This window comes from Esox lucius, chromosome 19 (genome assembly GCF_011004845.1).
Source record: "Esox lucius isolate fEsoLuc1 chromosome 19, fEsoLuc1.pri, whole genome shotgun sequence".
Lineage (NCBI taxonomy): Eukaryota > Metazoa > Chordata > Actinopteri > Esociformes > Esocidae > Esox > Esox lucius.
This window is the reverse complement of record NC_047587.1, coordinates 37,131,041-37,152,921: the sequence shown is the minus strand read 5'-3', so window position 1 is coordinate 37,152,921 and position 21,881 is coordinate 37,131,041. Positions and strand designations below refer to the sequence as shown.

The 21,881-nt window shown below is 41.2% G+C and overlaps 2 protein-coding genes across 5 annotated transcripts; both read right to left on the bottom strand.

The window, feature by feature from the left end:
* Positions 1–2,536: 2,536 nt before the first annotated feature.
* On the bottom strand, positions 2,537–8,250 carry rlbp1b (retinaldehyde binding protein 1b). The gene is made up of 8 exons (XM_010901362.4): positions 8,159–8,250; positions 7,101–7,144; positions 6,343–6,471; positions 5,595–5,799; positions 5,057–5,235; positions 3,815–3,973; positions 3,309–3,419; positions 2,537–3,142 (listed from the first exon to the last, which is right to left on the bottom strand). The coding sequence occupies exons 2-8, from the start codon at positions 7,110–7,112 to the stop codon at positions 3,014–3,016; spliced, it is 924 nt and encodes a 307-aa protein (XP_010899664.1). The 5' UTR covers positions 7,113–7,144; positions 8,159–8,250; the 3' UTR covers positions 2,537–3,013.
* A 10,163-nt stretch (positions 8,251–18,413) lies between these two features.
* On the bottom strand, positions 18,414–21,881 carry isg20 (interferon stimulated exonuclease gene). Of its 4 annotated transcripts, none has more exons than XM_010901365.4 (4): positions 21,820–21,881; positions 20,574–21,323; positions 20,154–20,354; positions 18,414–19,709 (listed from the first exon to the last, which is right to left on the bottom strand). In XM_010901365.4, the coding sequence occupies exons 2-4, from the start codon at positions 21,309–21,311 to the stop codon at positions 19,509–19,511; spliced, it is 1,140 nt and encodes a 379-aa protein (XP_010899667.2). In that variant the 5' UTR covers positions 21,312–21,323; positions 21,820–21,881; the 3' UTR covers positions 18,414–19,508. The 4 variants fall into 4 exon arrangements, with proteins under 4 accessions (XP_010899667.2, XP_010899665.2, XP_010899666.2 ...); XM_010901363.4 differs by having other exon boundaries at positions 21,756–21,824; XM_010901364.4 differs by lacking the exon at positions 21,820–21,881 and adding an exon at positions 21,672–21,750.

Sequence of the window (21,881 nt, the reverse complement as noted above, 5' to 3'; positions counted from 1 at the left end):
CGTGTGTTTTGGTTCCTATGAGGGTGTGCACAATGCAATACATTGAACATTGATATTGTACCTTTGAAATAAAGTGTTATTTTGTTGTACATTGTCTCTTGGTGTGCATTGCTTGCAAACATGTTTGCATTCAAACTAGGACTGTCACAATCTCAGATTTTCACTATATAATTATCGTGGCCAAAAGAATTCACAATAACAATATTATCGCAATATCTATAGAAAATGTGAACTAGTAATGCTATCTGTGAAATTCACCTATAACTTTGTCTGTTTTGTCTCTCTTTTTTTGGGGCAAATTAATTATACTCCATATGAGTGTAGGGAGGTGGAGAGCATGTAACCATAACTACAAATTAAAAGCGTACAAAAAGAACAATTGCACTTAACGGACAGTGAAAAGGCAACCAGATGAACTGATAAAAGATCAACAAGGCCTAACACAGAGTGGAGTTTATGGAGGAATACAATGGAATGTTTGCCTAGTGAATAGTCTACCAAACAGCACCTCTTTGCAGGTCTGACCCTGGGCTTCTGGTGGGGCTATCTAGTTGATTTCATTGCATTGACCCAGACTCGTAGTTGAAGTACATCATTTGTCCATAGATAGGTGACATGAATGCGCTATAGGAAAAACCCAGAGGAGTTTTAGAAAAAATACATTATTTTGTGACTAGGCAACAAAACCGGCACATATTTGCGGGTCTGTCCTGGGTAAATGAGTTATTTCAAACGCCACTGTATAGGTCACACAGTTGTGCTCATAAGTTTGGCAGAAATTGTGACATTTTGGCAGAGATTTAGAAAATATCACTGATCATGCAAAAGAAAAACAGTCTTTTATTTAAGGATAGTGATCATATGAAGCCATTTAATATCACAGTTTTTTGGCTCCTTTTTAAATCATGATGAGAACAGAAATCAACCAAAAAGCCCTGATCAATAGTTTACATACCCTTGAATGTTTGGCCTTGTTACATACACACAAGGTGACACACAGGTGAAAATGGCAATTAAAGATGAATTTCCCACACATGTGGCTTTTGAAATTGCAATTAGTGTCTGTGTATAAATAGTCAATGAGTTTGTTAGCTCTCACATGGATGCACTGAGCAGGCTAGATACTGAGCCATGGGGAGCAGAAAATAACTGTCAAGAGACCTGCATAACAAGGGCATGGAACTTTATAAAAATGGAAAAGGATATAAAAAATATCAAAAGCCTTGCCAGTCAGTACTGTTCAATTACTTATTAAGAAGTGGAAAATTCTGGGATCTCTTGATACCAAGCCAAGGTCAGGTAGACCAAGAAAGATTTCAGCCAAAACTGCCAGAAGAATTGTTTGGGATACAAAGAAAAACCCACAGGTAACCTCAGGAGAAATACAGGCTGCTCTGGAAAAAGACAGTGGGGTTGTTTCAAGGAGCACAATACGACGATACTTGCTGCATGGTTGAGTTGCCAGAAAGAAGACTTCACTGTGCCAATGCCACAAAAAAGCCTGGTTACAATATGCCTGACAACACCAAAACACGCCTCACAGCCTCTGGCACACTGTAATTTGGAGTGACGAGACCAAAATAGAGCTTTATGGTCACAACCATAAGCATTATGTTTGGAGAGGGGTCAACAAGGCCTATAGTGAACAGAATACCATCCCCACTGTGAAGCATGGTGTTGGCTCACTGATGTTTTGGTGGTGTATGAGCTCATGTATGGCAAGATGAATGCAGCATGTTATCAGAAAATACTGGCAGACAATTTGCATTCTCCTGCACGAAACCTGTGCATGGAATGCTCTTGGAATTTCCAGTACGACAATGACCCTAAGCACAAGGCCAAGTTGACCCTCCAGTGGTTACAGCAGAAAAAGGTGAAGGTTCTGCAGTGGTCATCACATTCTCCTGACTTTAATATCAACGAGCCACTCTGGGAGATCTCAAACGTGTGGTTCATGCAAGAAGACCAAAGACTTTGCATGACCTGGAGGCATTTTGCCAAGACAAATGGGCAGCTATACCACCTGCAAGAATTTGGGGGCCTAAAAGACAACTATTACAAAAGACTGCATGCTGTCATTTGGTGCTAAAGGGGGCAATACACAGTATTAAGAACTAAGGGTATGTCAACTTTTGAACAGGGGTCAGTTCATGTTTTTCTTTGTTGCCATGTTTTCTTTTATGATTGTGCCATTCTGTTATGACCTACAGTTGAATGTGAATCCCATAAGAAATAAATGACGTGTTTTGCCTGCTCACTCACGTTTTTCTTTACAAATAGTACATATATTACCAATTCTCCGAGGGTAGCACAACTGTAGTTTAAGCACATGCATCATCTGTCTATAGGTGACATGAAAAACCGAGAGGGTTTTTTGGAAGAATACTAAGTTTTGGCCTAGTAAATATATCATACTCTTATAATTAACATGACATCAGTACTTCATTGTTTAAATATCATGGTTATCGTCAACCCCGGTATATCACGACACCCATAACTCAAACTGCAAAGAACCTACAAATCAAGGTGAACCAAACATTCTCAAGCTTTCTTTATATACAATTTATTGTACATGAAGGGGCAACATGTTGATGCCTCTGCACCAATCAGAAAGAACTGTTTATGTCCAAGCAGTCACAAAACAAACACAGAAACAACAGATAGCAACCTGTTCAATTCATGGCCAAGTACCACTTTGAGAGAAATGGAGCTGGAAAGAAAATGGATCCTGCCCAGTTTGACTAAAAAGCCATGTGGGTACAAATGGTTACACAAAGCACATCCAGCACAATGTTTAGGACTGTTAAGTAACCAGGGTTAAGCCTGAACCAAACCTTCTGTACTATTGGGATTTCTCTGTTGGGTGTCATTAATAACCACTGGGAAACACCCCATTTTAACATTATTTTTTAATTCCACACCTAGTTTCTTTTTTAGTTTTTTCTTATCTTTCTCTACAGTATGTTGGGGGGAGGTCCCAATCTGGTTGGGGAAGTGGTGGAGGAGAGGGTGTTCAGTCAAACAGATGTGCTGCTATGGCTTTGCCGTCGTAGTTGGAGTTTTTGCCATCGAACTCGGTGGGCAGGATGTCGGCATCAAACTCCTTGTAGTAGTTTTCCAGCTCGTCTCCGTGGACAAACACCTGATTGGTGGACAGACATTTAGGTTAACTAAAATGATCCCCCTACACATACATTTGTCAGTCGTATTCATGTATTTACCATTTGATTAGGAACGCATTCACCTCCATAACTCGTTGTTAAAAATATTGAATTAAAATATTATTTTTAAAGGCCTGGTTCACTCACTCTCTCCAACAGCTTGCCCTTCAGAAATGGCTTGACCACATTGTAGGTGGTGGTGAAATACCATGGCTGGTGGATAAAGTGTACCGCCTTAAAACGGGCAGGGAAGGAATCCTGAAACACATGACAGAAACAGAGCTGCAGATCTCACCAGCATCATGGACACCAGGTGATTCACTTCCAGCAATAACAGAAGGGAGAACTAGAACAGTTGAGCCATGCCATAAAAGGCTTAGTATATGTAGGTCAAATAGACTTTGATCTTTCCAAAAATAACAACAAATCTACCATCGAGGACAGAACTGTCGGAAGCCAACTTTAAATGAACACGCTAAGTAGAATCAGCCCCACCAATAAATCAAGTAAAGGGTACCATTAATAGAATGCAGGTCATCTACAAGTGACAATCCATTGGATTGAAAATGGATTATATGGATTCAAAATCCATTATTTTGTATCCTAATAAGTTAATGTGTTATTTTCCCCTCCGGGGAATGTGTGAGAATGACCTGCAACATGTCCACCATCTTCTTGAGCTCAGTAGGTTTGATTCCGGAGGCCTGCTGCATGGTGAAGCCCTTGAAGTTCTCGATGATGCAGAAACCGTTGATCTGAGTCTCCTCGTTCTCCAGCAGCTTTTCCAGGATTACACAGTAGGCGCGCAGGATCTGGTGAACGCGCCGACACACAAGCACATGGTTGAAGCAAACACCTATCAACACTACTGTGGTCAACATGACAGATGTATTAACAAAAAGGCAGGCACTCGGTTACGTTTTGCTATAGTAGCGGCGTTGTTTCAGTTTTCCATCCCAGCAACATTAATGGACTACACACTGTCTGAAACCTATGCAACTGGCCACAAATACGTAGAATTTTGACCTTCATTTGATTCCCCTCACAATTCCACTACCATTTTGCACGACTAATAAAGTGAACTAATGGAACAACATTTTTTCAGATGGAAATAACATCCTTCATGCCCCATAATTTACAAATTGATATGAGCACCAGCGACTCCACTTTCTGCTGCAGCTCAAAAAGTTTAGAATCAGTCGAGTTGCCATGACCCACTTTTATAGGTCAACCATTGAAAGCGTGCTTACTTTTTCCATGCTTGTCTGGTTCGGTCACACAACCACTCAGGACAAAATCAGAATGGAAAAAGTGGTACGCAGAGCATCAAAAATCATAGGTTGTAACCTTTCTTCACTTTTCTCTACCAGAATAATCAGGAAGGCTAAAAACATCATTGCGGACCACTCTCATCCTGCTCACTATCTATTTAATCTCTTACCATCAGGAAGAAGATATAGGAGTATTAAGACTTCTACATCACATTTTAGAGACAGCACTTACCCGTTGGCTATTAGGCATCTGAATTTGCACTGATTATTTGCAGCATTCTATCAACTGTGCTCTTCATTGCAGTGGGGTATTGTCTTTTGTCTGCAGGGTTTTGGTCTAATGTCCCATTTGTACCTAGGATGTTTGTCTTTTAGGTTTTGTTTTAATGTCTGAGAGTTGTACCAATACAAATTCCTATCAACTTGTTGACATGGCAATAAATTTAATTTAATTGATTGAATTGAATTGAGCTATTGTTAAGAGCAATGCAAATTAGTAAACCGTTAAGAAAAAGGCATCCCACATAAAGACCCTGCAATGTTTATAGTGCCTTATTTTTAAATACTATCAATACATTCAAATGCATGCAGTGCATTGTGGGAACCCAGGTCACTGGTAGTTACCTCATCAAAGGTGATCTCTTCATAGTCCCAGTTCTCAATGTTAAAGAGCAGCACGATGCGGCCATACTTGTCTCTGCTGGATAGGATGCCTGGATAGCCGGCCTCGATTGTGCTGCGGACCGCCTCTGGGGTCAGGTTCTCAAACAGCTCAGGGTAGTCCCTCCTGAAGCGGACGTAACCTGAAGACAGACTTTAACTTAGTACCCACTCAAGCCAAGTCAGGAGACATTAAGCCGACAGGAACCTTAACACACATACAGTATGTAGTTGCAGCTATGGGTTAAATCCAAATGCTATAATGCTAATGTTCAAAATGATCATAAGTTAGTGCTGACTTACCCTGGTCCCATATCTGTTTGTGCTCTCTTGCTAACATCGAATTGTAATTGGTTATATCACAAAATATTTGGTACCAGGCATGTGCTGCTTGTCAGACAAAGATTAAGGATTTTTAACATCTACTCAGCTTCAGTGAACTCCGGAAAACATGCTCATCTACATTATATACCGCAGCAGATTGTGCAGAGTTGGGACCCACCCTTCATGAGCTCAAAGGCTCTGGACACCTCAAACTTCCTGGCGCGGATGAAGCGAATCAGCACAGCATCAGGCTTCTCCCCAAATGTTTCCATAACCCCCTTGGCCAGGTCGTCCCCATTATCTGCTTTCTCCTTCATAATTCCCCTCAGCTCCTTGACCGCCGACACACGCTTTTCATCAGTCTCATTCAGCTCATCCTTGGCCTGTGGGGAATGCACATCAGTCCACCTCAGAATTTCACAAACACCTTTTGGAAAGTACCTTTCCCAGAACTAAGAGCAGGCGCTGGGAAGTAACTTACCCGAAAGATAACAGAACCTGGAAGAAGTACTATAGGTGGAATTATGCAAATCTTTTGATTGAGGTAAAAGATTAGTTGATCCAAAGTAACGTGTTGGAAGAAACCTAGAAAGAAATATGGACGAAGATGAAGGCGCTCTGTCATCAGTGTTGGGTTTCTTGTTCTTTACATTCCAGCCAATAAATTAGCTTTTTGGGATAATCAAGTTTCATAGAATTGTTCTATTATGTGTTGCCTTACTAAAGAGACTCTCCATGGCTTTGGTATAATTTCAGACATTTGATTTGAAAGTAGTGCCCACTAGCCAAAGCGCGGCGCCTTTTGTTTTGTATGACATCATCGAAATGTGTACTATCCATTCTAATCCATCTAAGAGTGTTGGAGGGCTTATGATATGATTATATAGTATACCTAAGGTGTGAGACATGGGACAGTGACCACTGACCTTCTGCACAGTGTGGTCAGGCAACTTGGCGCAGGGACCAAACACAGGGCCGTGGTCCTTGACCGTGAGGCGCTCCAACTTGGCTCTGAGAGCCTGCTCCTCCTCCGACACCATGCGGAACGTTCCACTCTAAGGGGGAGAGGGCATGATGACATAACCATGACTTGCCAACCAAAACACAGCTGAATGGGCTTCACTGTTAGCAGTGGCTAATCTCCCTCACATGAGCTCAGCAAAGCCTGCTAAACCAATGGCTGAGATCTGAGATTATGGGTTAATGTTAGCGATTGCAGACATTCATTGCTAAGGTGTCAGTGAAATGTTTAGCTGCCATTGTCCATGGTGTAGGACATTAATATGGTGCTTAAGGCAGTCTATATACAGATATCCCCATTCATGTCAATGTTCACTGAAGGTAGCCTTTTTTGTATTTTCTATTTCTGTTGTTTGGGTCAGGAAACTCTCTGTAATGTCCCTGGTTTTCTGGAATACAGGGAAGGTATTCAAATTACCCAGAAAGGTTTAAACTATCATTATGGATCTTGAGCATTGTGTGTCTGTTCTCCAATGAATTAAAAAGTAACTACCCAAGACATATCATAACTGACTCACAAGCTCTATATTTCTCAGCATTCATCAATAACCAGACCTGAAAGTTTTTACATTGGTCTGTAATACAATTACTCTTGATGACTTTGAATCAATAGCATGCAGGACGTAAATCTGTTACATACAAAAAGGAGCTTAGATGTACTTACTACAACGGCCATTTCTTCAGTTGTTTAGAGCAGCTTAGTACCCTCTGGAAAATAAGAGGGATTTAATTATTCACAGTTAGAGAAGAGATCAGATTCCAGGAAAACATGATAAGAAACAATGCACTGATTATGCTGCAGGTTTAAACTCTCCCCAAACAAACCCCCAACATTTGTTAAAATTCACGTGTATACCCAGTCTCAGTCATATTTTGTATGTATTCTACTTATATGAAATACACAACATGAATTGATCCTACTTTCAACATCAGATCTGTTTCTTATTCAGCGCTTACTTCCCAAATGGAACCCTTTCCTGTATATAGTGCACTCTCTTTGACCAGAGTAACATTCGCCTTGGTCAAAAGTAGTGCACTACATTGGGAACGGTGTGTAATTTGTGATGCAGACATAGTTCAGGTTAATGTGCATGGTTAATATCTGTATGTTCTGACTAAAGGACCAGAATCAATAGTGATGATAGCACAGAGTTTGAATGGTTACTCTCAGACAGGAGCTAGCCATTGAATTCATACTGGTCGTCCCGGTAATCCAACCCACTGGCGTTGTGTTTCTAGCTCTATCAACTGAGCAACAAGGGACTGTCAGATTGTCAGTTTCCCATTGACAATCTTAAAGAGCGACTCATAAAGTCAGCAATTTCCTGAACTACTGACCAAGCCAACCAAAGTGCTCTGCAACGAACTGAAAGCACCAGACGAGTCGGTAGTCAGAGATAAAGGCACTAAGAACAACAAGCAAGCGGAAACATTGCCTCTGTCTACATTTACATAATGCTCTATGAGCCAAAAACAATTTAAACGTCTCCTGCCTATCAGATCCAACCTCAATCTGCAGACAATGTCCCGCCTTGTCAAATATGCGATCAGCACGTCGTACAATATGAACACATTTTAAATCCTTCCTCTGAGCAAAGAAACATCCTAATTTAGGGGCTCAAATCCAGCAAGTCTCCACTGGGTCCTGACCCTCAGCAGAGCCACAGGTCATAGTGGGTACTCCGACCATGAGATTCCTTGATCGGGGAGACTGAAACTTACCTGGGGAAGGAAGATGTTGGCCGCTGCTGGGAGTCACAGGAGCGTGTGTGGAGCCGGATGGCCTGGCCCTGTGATTTGTAGCATTGGGATTAGTGCCGTCACAACGGATTACGCCCACACTATTTTTTTTCCTGATAATCAGCATAAAGTGAAAAGGAGGGAATAGGGAACTGATGTTGAGCCAATAGCTGAGGTAAAGTTTTGGGCGCTCTAGTCAGACTGAGGGTTGCTGTGAGGTGAAATGTTGTAATGCAGGGCAAACACTTTGTTGGGTAAAAAGGTGGTTTAAGGGGATGGACTGGATTGCATTCCAACACTGCTCGGAAAAAGTGTGAAGTGGTCGTCGTTAATAATCCCTCTGTGGACTACAATGTCAACAGAGCTCTGCAGAGAGGAAAGTCCAGAGCTGGTGTTCAGCACTTCCTTTACATATAAAAAAATGCTTATGATTGGTCAATCTGTTTTTGTTTTAGGAGAAGATCACACTACTAGCACCAATGATGCAGCATGGTTAATTTTGCAAAACAAAAAACTAAATTGGAAAGTACTTATATAAAAAAGGGATATTTATTTCCTTGTAATAATCATATTGTTAGTATTGGATTAACATTTGAAGCAACATAAGTCTGTAGTTGTCATTTATCAAGGTAATCTAATGACATGACAAAGCAGTAGGTCAAGCACTCAGCCAGTTGGAGCAGGGTACTCTCAGTATATCAGCTGACAATGACAGCACCCTAAAAATGAGCAACACCTAATGTTCTGAATGAAAATGTCTTAGTGTAGTCAAAACAAGTTTTTTTCAACCATTTATCAGGATTTGGAGTAAAGCCCATTTGTATCAGTAAATACAGAGTCTAAATTAGTTAACCAACTCATGACATACTAATTGTATCCTTATATACTAGAGCAGTGGTTTTCAGACCTCTCTTCGGACCCCTGACCTGTTCTATGTTTAAATGTATAAGATCCATTATAGAGGTAGCTAAGCGGAATTAACTTGAGCTAGTTGTCGAGTTCTAACTTGAATCAGGTCAGCTGGTTCAGGGCAACAACAACATCGGGCAATGGCTGGGAGTGAATTCCAGTGCAAAAAACTATGGATTCCAGAGTAAAAAATAAAAAAAGTCTAAGAAACTGTTGAGGCAAAGATATGGGGAAGGCAATAAAATACTTGCTATGGCGATGAATGTTTCCAGGAGCACAGTGGGCTCCAACATTGCGAGCCCACTGCTGTCTGGCCAAACAAAGTAATCATGCAAGAAGGGTCTTTGTCAGGGAGGTAAAGAAAACCTGATCCAGAGCGTACTGGACATCAAGGTTTGAGAGAAGACAACAACCCAAAGTACGTAACCATGGAGTGGCCCAGCCAAATCCCGGACTTGAACATCTGTGGGGAGACCTGAAGATCGCAGTTCACCGATGCTCCCCAAACAATCTGACAGAGCATGAGAGGATTTATAAGGAAGAATGGGAGAAACTGCCCAAATCCAGGTATGCAATGTCAAGAATACTCTACGAAGGCGCTGTTTACAATCCTTTGTTACATTAAATTGGAGAGTTTAGTATGCTGCTGTATACACGTCCACAATTGCCAATTTGTATTTAAGGCTCATCATGGCAACTCTTAGTGTACTCTGTAAAGTCAATGTTAAGCTGTCTCTTCTGTAAGCATATCCAATGTCATTCTGGTTCTTATCACATTGCTTATTCATCTAGGAAGTCGTTACTCTCCAGATTTCCAGATAGTTATGGCCAGATGACTGGGTCAGAGCATCTCTGAAACGACAAGGCTTGTGGGGTGCTTCTGGTCATCAGTGGTGAGTTCCTACCGAGGAGGGACAAACCACAAACCGACGTCAGGTTGTTGGGCGCCAATGGTTCATTGATGCGCGAGGACAACGAAGGCTATCCCATCTGGTCTGAACCAACAGAAAGTCTACTGTGGCACACATTACAGGAATCACAGGAGTGTGATACTCTGGGCAAAGTCTGCTGGCAAACCCTGGGTCCGGGAATTAATGTGAACAAATTAAAGGAAAAACCTGAATAAATGAGAAGAAGAACATAATGAATGCAGATGCTTCCATACAGGTGTACTGCCTGATATAATTAAGCAGTTAACATCCTATCATGCCCTGCAGCATGTAGAAAAATGCTATGAAGGCCCAGTTGACCTTGATTTTGGATCATGCATTACTGCCATATGTCAGGAAGAAAAGAGGAGCAACTTTTTCTGCACTCCTGCTGTTATTTGTCGACTAGCTTTGATTCCACCTCACTGACTGAGGTTTTGCACTCCCCATCATAATGGTGACTTTTTTGGCCCTTGTTTCAGAGTTTGACATAATTTTGTGACATTTCTTTGGTATAATCAATATGTGAAAAATTTAGATCAGAACTTTTGTATCGAATCGCATTCGTCTGGATTCAGAGTATTGATTCTCATGAATCGATTAGCAGAGACTGTGAAACGCCCCAAAATGTCACACTGATGCCCATTTTGCCCCAAAATGTCACACTGATGCCCGTTTCGCCCCAAAATGTCACACTGATGCCCGTTTCGCCCCAAAATGTCACACTGATGCCCGTTTCGCCCCAAAATATCACACTGATGCCCGTTTCGCCCCAAAACGTCACACTGATGCCCGTTTCGCCCCAAAACGTCACACTGATGCCGTTTCACAATGACGCAACGGTGGAGCAGGAGTAATCTGGTAAACCGGGCCTGATCGGCTCAAAATGGGGGTCTGTGCGACTTAAACAGCCCGAATGGCAGCACAATGCCACGCTCTGTGTTCCCTTAAACTGCTCTGAGGCTATGGGCTAAGTCAAAGCTTTAGTGTGCGTTATGTCTTAGCCAGCAGTAGAACAGATAGTGGGACCATACCAAGTCGAAGGTCGCACAGTACTCTAATAAAAAAGGAAACAGCTTGGAAATGCCTATTATAAACACTCGGGTCATCAAGAAGAATCATGAAATGAATCACAGTTGACAATTTGTCTTTAAGTTGGAGTTATGTCCTCTAACCATCCCTGTTGGTCTTCTGTAGGGTAAAATTAGGAAACTGAAGAAAGATCCAGTAGGATATGACCAAATAATGAACATACACAAAGCATTATTCTTCAAACAGATCACACCTCCATACTGAATTTGGATATTGATACAACTGTTGTTGATTTTGTTTGGTACTCCAGCTCTTTAGATTTTAATCGAAGATAAAGTTGAAGTGCAGACAGTCAACTTCAATTTCAGGGTCTTTTCATCCATAGCAGGTGAACCATTTAGAAGTTATGTCTGTTTTGTACATCAGGCTGAAAATAGTTGTGCAATGTTTTTTGCCTCCATAATTAAAGCATTTCAAAGGGGCTGAAAAGGTTCAGAGGGGTTTTGGGTGTTCCCTTAGTTTCAACTCTTTTTACAGTGATATTTTGAAGCTGATATATGAGTGGCAATCACCGGAAGCAGCTAAAAAAGAAGACTATTATGGGTCAGTTGTGCAGCCCAATTTTGAAACGGTGGAGTCTATAATCAGCTGCCATTAAAAATGGAACCTGTGCCCAATTATTTTGTAACAAAACGATTTCACTAAACTGAGCTTACTTCCATTTATTGTGCCCTAACAAAGTGCCCTAAATTGTTTCCCAACACTAGTTATTTTTATTTCTGCTTATGCTGGTGCTAATCCGAGAGTGGCGAAAGCTGCAGGATTTCTCTGTCACACATTCTGTGACGCCATACAGGCGTCCCCTGTTCCCTCATCATCAGAGACCCTTGGGAAAACAAGGTGGAAGGAAGGAAGGAACCTTACCATTGTCAGCATGATGGCAACCACTGAGGGCACATGAGCGCTTATTAAATAACCATTCACCTTTCTAAATGAATACAATTGGTTACGGTTCTAACCTAATCCTCTAGGTGGTGTAAACCAATATTACAACAAAAGAGGTCTCAACTCCTATGTAATTGTAACAAAAGTATCATGTTTATGAATGATATTGTTAAGAAGGACTAAACGTATGACCCATGGCCAATGGCTCATGGTGGTGTATGCAGGTTCTAGAAATGGATGTATGGAACTGCAACTGACACCAGGGGTGCCACCAAGAAATCATGAAGAGATTGCAATTTGTGACTTTGCCCTTCCCCCATAAAGTCACAAAAAGTCACCCATGGGTAGTCACTAATGAACTAGTCACACCACATTTAAACAAGTAATAATAATCTGTGATATGTGCTTAAGTCTGCACAGTTTGAAAATGACCTTGCTCTGTTTTCTTTCATCATCCTCTAACACATCTTCCTGCTAACTATCTGCTACAAGGACAGATCCCTCTATAAGCATGAAGCATAAAGTATTGTCAATCTTAGATTGATATTAGCCTCTTAACCTGCTTATAGCCTACCATACCGTACAACATGCTACTTGATGTTAATGTTGCTAAGCTTCTTTCAGTTGAAACTGCTAATCTCCTTTCAGTTGAAAATGCTACAAATGATTGCTTGGAATACATTTTAGTTGCCACTATACACCGATCAGCCATAACATTATGACCACCTGCCTAACATTGTGTAGGTCCCCCTTTTGCCGCCAAAACAGCCCTGACCCGTCGAGGCATGGACTCCACTAGACCTCTAAAGGTGTGATGTGGTATTTTGCACCAAGACTTAGCAGCAGATCCTTTAAGTCCTCTAAGTTGCGAGGTGGGGCCTCCATGGATCGGACTTGTTTGTCTAGCACATCCCACAGATGCTCGATTAGATTGAGATCTGAGGAATTCAGAGGCCAAGTTAACACCTTGAACTCACTGTTGTGTTCCTCAAACCATTTCTGAACCATTTTTGTTTTGTGGCAGGGCTCATTATCCTGCTGAAAGAGGTCAATGCCATCAGGGAATACCGTTGCCATGAAAGGGTGCACATGGTCTGCAACTATGCTTAGGTATGTGGAACGTGTCAGAGTAGCCACTACAATTTCTTTCCCCACATGAATGGCGGGCCCAAGGTTTCCCAGCAGAATATTGCCCAAAGTATCAAACTGCCGCCTCCTTTTCATAGTGCATCCTGGTGCTGTGTGTTTTCCAGGTAAGAGACGTACACACACCTGGCCATCCATGTGATGTAAAAGGAAATGTGATTCATCAGACCAGGCCACCTTCTTTCATTGCTCCTTGGTCCAGTTCTGATGTTCACATGCCCCTTGTAGGTGCTTTAGGCAATATTCAGCAATTTGAACTACAGCAGCTAATCTGTTGGATCGGACCACAGAGGCCAGCCTTTGCTCCCCATGTGCATCAGTGAGCCTTGGCCAACCATGACCCGGTCACCAGTTCACCGCTTTTCCTTCCTTGGACCACTTTTGATAAGTACTGACCACTGCAGACTGGGAACACCCCACAAGGGCTGTAGTTTTGGAGATGCTCTGAACCAGTCGTCTAGCCATCACAATTTGGCCCTTGTCAAAGTCGCTCAGATCCTTACGCTTGCCCATTTTTCCTGCTTCTAACACATCAACTTTGAGGACAGAATGTTCACTTGCTGCCAAATATATACCACCCATGGATATATGTGGCATTGGTGCAGTAAAGCCATGATAACGAGATTATCAGTGTTATTCACTTCACCTGTCAGTGGTCATAATATTACGGCTGATTGGTGTATATGTAATGTCATGTGATCAGGTGTTTGAACTCACTTTGTCTCACGTCCTCAGTGACACCGTCAGGAGATGATGAGGGACCTGCCAATGTTCCACTCTCTAAGGGCCATGAGTTTCATGATGTTAAGCTTTTCTGGGTCATTGTGAAATACAGTTGTGCTCATAAGTTTGCATACCCTGGCAGAAATTGTGAAATAATGACATTGATTTTGAAAATGTGACTGATCATACAAAAAAGCTGTATTCAAGGATAGTGATCATTTGAAGCCAATTATCATCATATTGTTGTTTGGCTCCATTTTAAATCATAATGATAACAGAAATCACCCAAATGGCCCTGATCAAAAGTTTACATACCCTTGAATGTTTGGCCTTGTTATAGACACACACAAGGTGACACACACAGGTGTAAATGGCAATTAAAGGTGAATTTCCCACACATGTGGCTTTTTAAATTGCAATTAGTGTCAGTGTATAAATAGTCAATGAGTTTGTTGGCCCTCACATGGATGCACTGAGCAGGCTAGATACTGAGCCATGGGGAGCAGAAAAGAACTGTCAAGAGATCTGCATAACAAGGTAATGGAAATTTATAAAGATGGAAAAGGATATAAAAAATATCAAAAGCCTTACAAATGCCACTCAGTACTGTTCAATCATTTATTAAGAAGTGGAACATTCTGGGATCTCTTGATACCAAGGCCAAGATCAGGTAGACCAAGAAAGAATTCAGCCAAAACTGCCAGAGGAATTGTTTGGGATACAAAGAAAAACCCACAGGTAACCTCAGGAGAAATACAGGCTGCTCTGGAAAAGGACGGTGTGTTTGTTCAAGGAGCACAATACGACGATACTTTAACAAAAATGAGCTGCATGGTCGAGTTCCCAGAAAGAAGACTTTACTGCGCCAATGCCACAAAAAAGCCTGGTTGTAATATGCCCAACAACACCTTGACACGCCTCAGCTTCTGGCACACTAATTTGGAGTGACGAGACCAAAATAGAGCTTTATGGTCACAACAATAAGCGCTATGTTTGGAGAGGGGTCAACAAGGCCTATAGTGAACTGAATACCATCCCCACTGTGAAGCATGGTGGTGGCTTACTGATGTTTTAGGGGTGTGTGAGCTCTAAAGGCATGGGGGTCTTGTGAAAATTGATGGCAAGATGAATGCAGCATGTTATCTTAAAATACTGGAAGAATTTTTTTTATTCTTCTGCAAGAAAGCTGCGCATGGGACGCTCTTGGACTTTCCAGCATAACAAAGCACAAGGCCAAGTTGACCCTCCAGTGGTTACAGCAGAAAAAGGTGAAGGTTCTGGAGTGGCCATTACAGTCTCCTGACCTTAATATAATTGAACCACTCTGGGGAGATTTCAAACATCCTGTTCATGCAAAACAACCAAAGACTTTGCATGACCTGGAGGCATTTTGCCAAGATTAATGGGCAGCTATACCACCTGCAATAATTCAGGGCTTCATAGACAACTATTACAAAAGACTGCATGCTGTCATTGATGCTTAAGGGGGCAATACACAGTGTTAAAAAAAAAGGGTATGCACATTTTTGGACAGCGTTCCTTTTTTCTTTGTTGCCATGTTTTGTTTTATGATTTTGCTATTCTGTTATGACCTACAGTTGAATATGAATCCCATAAGAAATAAAAGAAATGTGTTTTGCCTGCTCACTCATGTTTTCTTTACAAATGGTACATATTCCCAATTCTCTTAGGGTATGCAAACATTTGAGCACAACTGTATATAATGTCATATGAACAGGGGTGGATCTTATGGATTTTTGGCACTATACAAACATTTCTACTTACACGGCTAAAATGTTATTAGACCTGTTTGTAACTGCACTTACAGAGTAAGGATTCCTGGCTAACTGCCTTTAATCTAAAAAAAAAAACAACTGCTGATATTAGCTTAAACCTTTCTTAAACTGTCAGCTGTCCTCACCTTTCTTTTCAAATAAATTAATTTGCAGTTGTTTTCCCTCAGTTTGCTTTCTTTCTCTTTCCTTTCTTTCTTTTCTTTTTTAGTAGCCCAATTTTCTTTTCATGGGGAATGACATTACTCTTTTATAGTAGCAGTCACTAAGCTCAACTAGCTGCGTTTAGGGATGAATCCTAGTGCCAGGCCCGGCGCCAGGTAACTGAGGAAGCAGTTAACAAATGTTTTTGGCTATTCTAATATAGGGTATTCAAAACTTAAACTGGGGGGGCAGAAAATACAACTGAGGGGGCTAAGCCCCCTCTTGCTCCCTCATGGTGCTGGCCCTGCCTAGTGCAGGGGTTGACTAAATCAATTTGTGCCTTTTGTAAGGGGTGAGAGTGGCCTCAGAGAGCCTCCACACTTTTTTGGGGATACAAAGTTCAGTCACTCAACCAATTTATTCAGCCAATTTAAATTTAGTTATAACACTAAATACATAGAAATATGAAATAGCAAACAAAAACACATTTTCATTCCAAGCTTTTCGAGGACCCTCCCCCCACTGGAGCCCTGGTTAATCAGTCCCACTTTCCCCCCACTTCAAAGGCCCTGATTGATGCAACCATCATTTCTTCTCAAGTTAAGATATTGAACAGGATACTTACTGCAAAAAGAATTCTCCATATATGGGTCATTGGACAGTCAGGACCAGTGATGCACCAATATATTGGCTGGCAACTGGTATTGGCTTTATCAGACCATTGCTTTGAATTTGGCCTATTATTTCAGAAGGCATCCAATATGCTACATACATTTGTATCTATAAATTATTATTATTATTATTTAGCAAGTTTGTTGAAGACAAATCCCTTATTTACTTCTTTTTTTTTCATCCTGGCATTGTATGTTGTAGAATCAGACAATGTGTATAAATCAAAGAATTTGAACTTCTGTTGAAATATATAGAAAAATAACTATTTTGCTATTTGATGATTTGCATTTGTTGAAATTAGAAGCATTTTGAATTCATAATATAATTATTTAATTTATGTCACAGCACACAAACACAAAAATTACAAAACATTGATATCGACAGACTCTGTTATATGAATATTGTCTATCGGTAAGTGATTCATTGGGTACAGCCCCATTTTTTGATTCTGGAATCAAGTCCAGGAAGGGCTTTTATCACAATATCAGAGTACAATTGGGCCTAGGAACATATGTGTAAATGATAGTTAAAATTCAATACACTTGTCAACAATGCAGTTTTCATTGAAGGTCAAAACCGAGTTTGTCAGGATAGTAGGCCATTTCCCAGAGGCTTCTATCAGACTTATAAAGTAGTTTGACAGAATGGTTTGCTTTCTATGTTGAGGATTACATCAAGTGATCCCACATAAAAAAATAAAAATACTATTTACATTTTCACATAGCGAACGTTCTTCATGGCTTCTAGGCTAATATTGACTAACAAGCAAATCATATCATAGTCATTTAGGCCACTGGGTGGTGCCATAAACCCATATACATACTATAGCATGTGTCATAGATGTTTCTCACTCTGCAGTTTCATAGATAATACCCACAGTAGACCAAAGTGGACTAGACCTTTAATGCAACCTTATAAAGTATACAGATAATAAACAACATTAGAAGAGCAGTTGGTGGCAAAAGAAACAGATTCCCAGTTTTAAAGACAATAGTTGTATGCAGCATAAATAAGGAGCATAAAAAATCAGGATGCATTCTCAGACCTGTAACAGCCTCTCTGAGCCAACTCAGTCATATATACTGTAGGTCTACACATTAGCACCTGGTCAAGATCAGGTTGCTCAACAGACTAAATTTGGCTGCATCCACAAAACTTGCATTAGCCAATTTACAGACACCTAAGTCAATGCATATTAAATCAGGTAGGTGAACAATATAAATAGTAAACATTACCTTTGCAGACTAAGACCTGCAAATAGTGTGAGGCAGAAATTAAGAGCAATGGGCCTCATTCACCAACCGTTCTCAAGAAACTCCTTCAAAAACCTCACGCAGTTTCCACTAAGATCCTGAAATTCACAAATGTTCTTATTTAGGATTTGTTCTTCGGTAAGAACAGAAACTATACACACTTGAAAAATCCAATGCCCCACAGAGCTCACTTAAAAACTGAATATGACAGCTTGTTTGCTGTTCACTTCCTGCAGCAGTACCTCCACCTCAAAATTACTTCAGCTTTTTAAGGTTTAGCATCTGGTGCTCCACTGTCTTGAGATTTTGGTTTGGGCATTCTTCACCTCACAACTTTTCTTTTGCATTTCTGAGCGTGATTTGTGTGTCCTTTTATTGGGATTGGCAGGGTGTTTATCTATGCTAATTAGGAACAAGTAGCATGTGCTTTAAATTTACGAGGACAATGGGATTCATAATTGTAAGTACATGAACCGCAGAATTGTTTACACCTAAGAACACTTCAATAAATCTGAAAGACGTTTCTTAGGACCTTTCCCAAGAACAAATTTAAGAACTTACAAAGATATTGATGAATGAGGCCCAATGATATTAGCGTGAGGTACATAAAAAGCATACCTTACGGAAGGGAAAGAAACTGCTGAAGTCCCTTTTGGTGTTAAGTCCAGTGAAGACATGAATCTTTGCACAGTAAGTTAAGTAAATCATTTTATTCCAATAAATGCAATAAAAACATGGAATAAAGCAGGGTTGTCACAGAACATCAATATAAAATGTCAGTTTGCCAGTGTGGTTCACAATTAGGAGGCATGGACCAGTTCGGATGAGAAATGTCATCCTGCAATGTTGTAATTTCAAGCAAGAAATTGTTAACATCAAGTTAAGCAGTCATTAAAGCAAACATAACTTATGTTCAACCTAAAAAGGTAACACCCTGCATAGCACCTTCATTAAGGTCTGTGTGCCCACTCAGAAAGAACCATGATTTAATGTAAGTGCAACACATTGCATGTGCATTCAAATTCAACACTTAAGAGCAGCAATTACTGAAATTCAACTCCAACACGTCTCACATAAGACTAATAAGGTCTGCAAAGAAAACCTGATTATTTAAACAACAACCTCTAAAACTCCATGCAAATCTCATAATACAACAATACAAAGCTCCATTTGATGCTCCCAAAAAACATTTCATACAAGTAAACAGCCTTTTAATGTTGATAAGTGGGGCAATTACCTGCATGGTAATTCAAACTTTATGCACTTACAAACAAGACCATTCAAAACTAAAGCCTATCCATCCATTGTAAAGCGAGGTCACTTGGGTGCTGGATGCTCATTGAAAGTCAGGGTATATCAGACAAATTGGTTGGGTCGAAACCTAAATGCTGATTAGTATTGCTATTACACTGAAGCACCTTAAGAGTTTGTGGTATATAGGATTCTTTTTTCAAAAGGATTAAATAAGACTAAAGAAAAAACACAAGAGATTATTTGATATATTTTCCGACTTTGCACAATGCTTCGTGACTGACAACACGACACAGCAGTGCAGTTCACCTTTAAGGACAATCCGCTGTCACCACGGTAGCCTGGTCACGTGACAAGACTTTCTAGATTCAACTCGGAGTCGTAGCTTGACAAACTTTCCTCAGGACACCGCGGATAGGGAAAGACCTGAAATCTTGTTCACATATTTCAGTCAACAGCCAGTCAGAAGACCAATTGGTTTTGACTTGAATCCCCTGACCTAGAACATTCCCCATCAGTCCCAGAAACTGGCCTCTCATAGAGCGTCCTCTGTCAAGACCTCAGGCCAGTACTTGTCCTGCATGTAGTGGTTGGAGGTAGCGGGGTCTGAAACGGCACCACTTTCCCGGTCCCTCATCCTCTCTCGCATTTCCTGTTCCCAGTCCTCCTCAACTAGCTTGTACAGGTCCAAGGAAGCCAGGGCATCCTCCACTGAACTGTGGCCCTTTCTTCCAACCTGTTCAGGATAAAAGACAGAGTCAAACAGCAAATTGACACCAGCATGTCATTTTCTTTGTGTGTTTTCATAATCAATCCACCACCCATACAGTCTCAAAATGTTAATTAGCAGGGTTCCATCACATCTATTGAAAGTGAGCATAATTCCATCACTGTGCAATGGGTGTGTTTAATGGGGTAAACGGGGAGGGGGTATATTTTGTCCTGAGGCCCTGGTTACGTCAACCGGCACTGGTAAAACAGACACAGACACCCAGGGAAGCAACAATACCTCATTGGTCATTTACACCAGCTTATCGCTTTCCATTCCTCAGACACCACCGTTAGCTACTACAACGTCAGTTATAACTGGATGGCTAATTATTACAGGCCGTTCGCTCCTTCACCACCAGAAGGCGCAGCTAGCCATTGCTGGTTCACAATGGCAGGGAGGAATGCTCACCTGTATTTGCCTGTTAAGAAGGCTGTTGGCCAGGATCTTAAGCGATACGCAGCGCTTAATGGAGAAGCCCGCCAGTCGCCTAAGTAGACTTGTGCCACTGGTGTCTCTGACCATATGACCTGGGTGCATGAAGTCCAAGGCCTGAAAGTCATTGTACAGAGCGTGGCCAATCACAACTTTCCCCTCCAGTATTTGTAGAATCTGGGCAAAGAAGGCGGATGTTAGCATTGGTGCCCATTACTAATGAGTGTTCACACAAAAAAGTTATTACACTAATTGTGAGTGGCTTTCATTGCAAATCTTTTGACACCAATTAACCCCTGAAAATAATAACACTGATATACTCCAAACTTTTGACAAAGGAAAATACTCAATGAATGTCCAAGCCAATCCTATAGTAGTAATGAAGTCTCCTCTCACCTCAGTCCTTGCCTCGGGGAATGGCTGAGCGTTCTGAAAATGGTGCTTTTGGATGCCACTCCATCGGGTCCTGTAGTCAGTCACGGGATGGCGAGGAAGAATGTACTTATCGTAAAGGACGTTGCCATGGTAATCCACTAGGCTGCAACGTGCAACTTCACTGGTGCGCCCGCCTGGCCCCGTACCAACCATCTCACAGTCCATGGCCACCATGGTGGTCGGACACATATTGTGGCAGGGCGTACAGCGACCGCTAGCCGGAGGACTGGTCTCAGACGAGAAACCACTGTCTAACTCCCATTGTTCTCTTAGAGCTGTCGCAACCTGCTTTCTGTCAACCGAAATATTCTGGTTGTCTACCCTGTTGTTGCCAGAAGCAGTTTTTATAAAATCCTCAACAATAGCGGGCAATGGCAGACCAAATGTAACACCGTGAGTCTTTGGGACTGTGGATTTTAAAGCACTATCAACTTCGGTGCCTGTGGGCCATTCACATAACTGTATCTTTTTTAATCTTTGAGCTGTGTCCAGTGCTTCTTTTTCATCCTCTGTCCTTTTTCTCTTCTTATTGGGGATTTGATTTGTATTTTGCTTCTTCTTTCTTGTTCTGGCGTTCTCCACAGTACGTAGGAGCATAGCTTTCCGAGATAAATATCTGTAGTTACTGAGGAGTCCCCAATGACAGCGATAGTTTTTCCTTTCAGTTGAAGTCCCCGCTTCAGACATGGTTCTTTCCATGCAGTATCACATCTGCAACAAACAATCTGTTACTAGCCCATTTAAACGCCGGGATTAGCACCTATGCTATATGGAGAATAACATATAACAATAACGAATCAGTGACGTTAACCTCCGTTTTATCAGAACAGAAGAATTTAAGAACAACAGATAGCAAACTTTATATTCATCACAAGGCCGAAATGTAGAACATGTCATGAATGAAAAGTAAAGTAAGGCAAAGTCACATAAATAATCGCATTGTATCACATCTGTAATTGTTGGATATCGTAGCTCTCCAGTTCGGTCGTTCGCTCAGAACGCGTGTTATTAAAAACGTTGCAAATTCGCTTAAATAAGTAACCGAATGTTGAAAATTACCATAAGACACGTGCGTAGCAACATGACAAAGAAAACCCAATCCTTAATAAAATAATATCATAAAACAGTAATAGCATACTCTACCTCTGCTGACACGTGCACGCAACCAGAAAGCTCAAAAGAACATGCCCTGGCAAGTTGTACTTACTTGGCAGTCATTGGTCCTTCGGTAAGTGAGACCCGCCTTTAAGATTCGTACTACACTCCAAT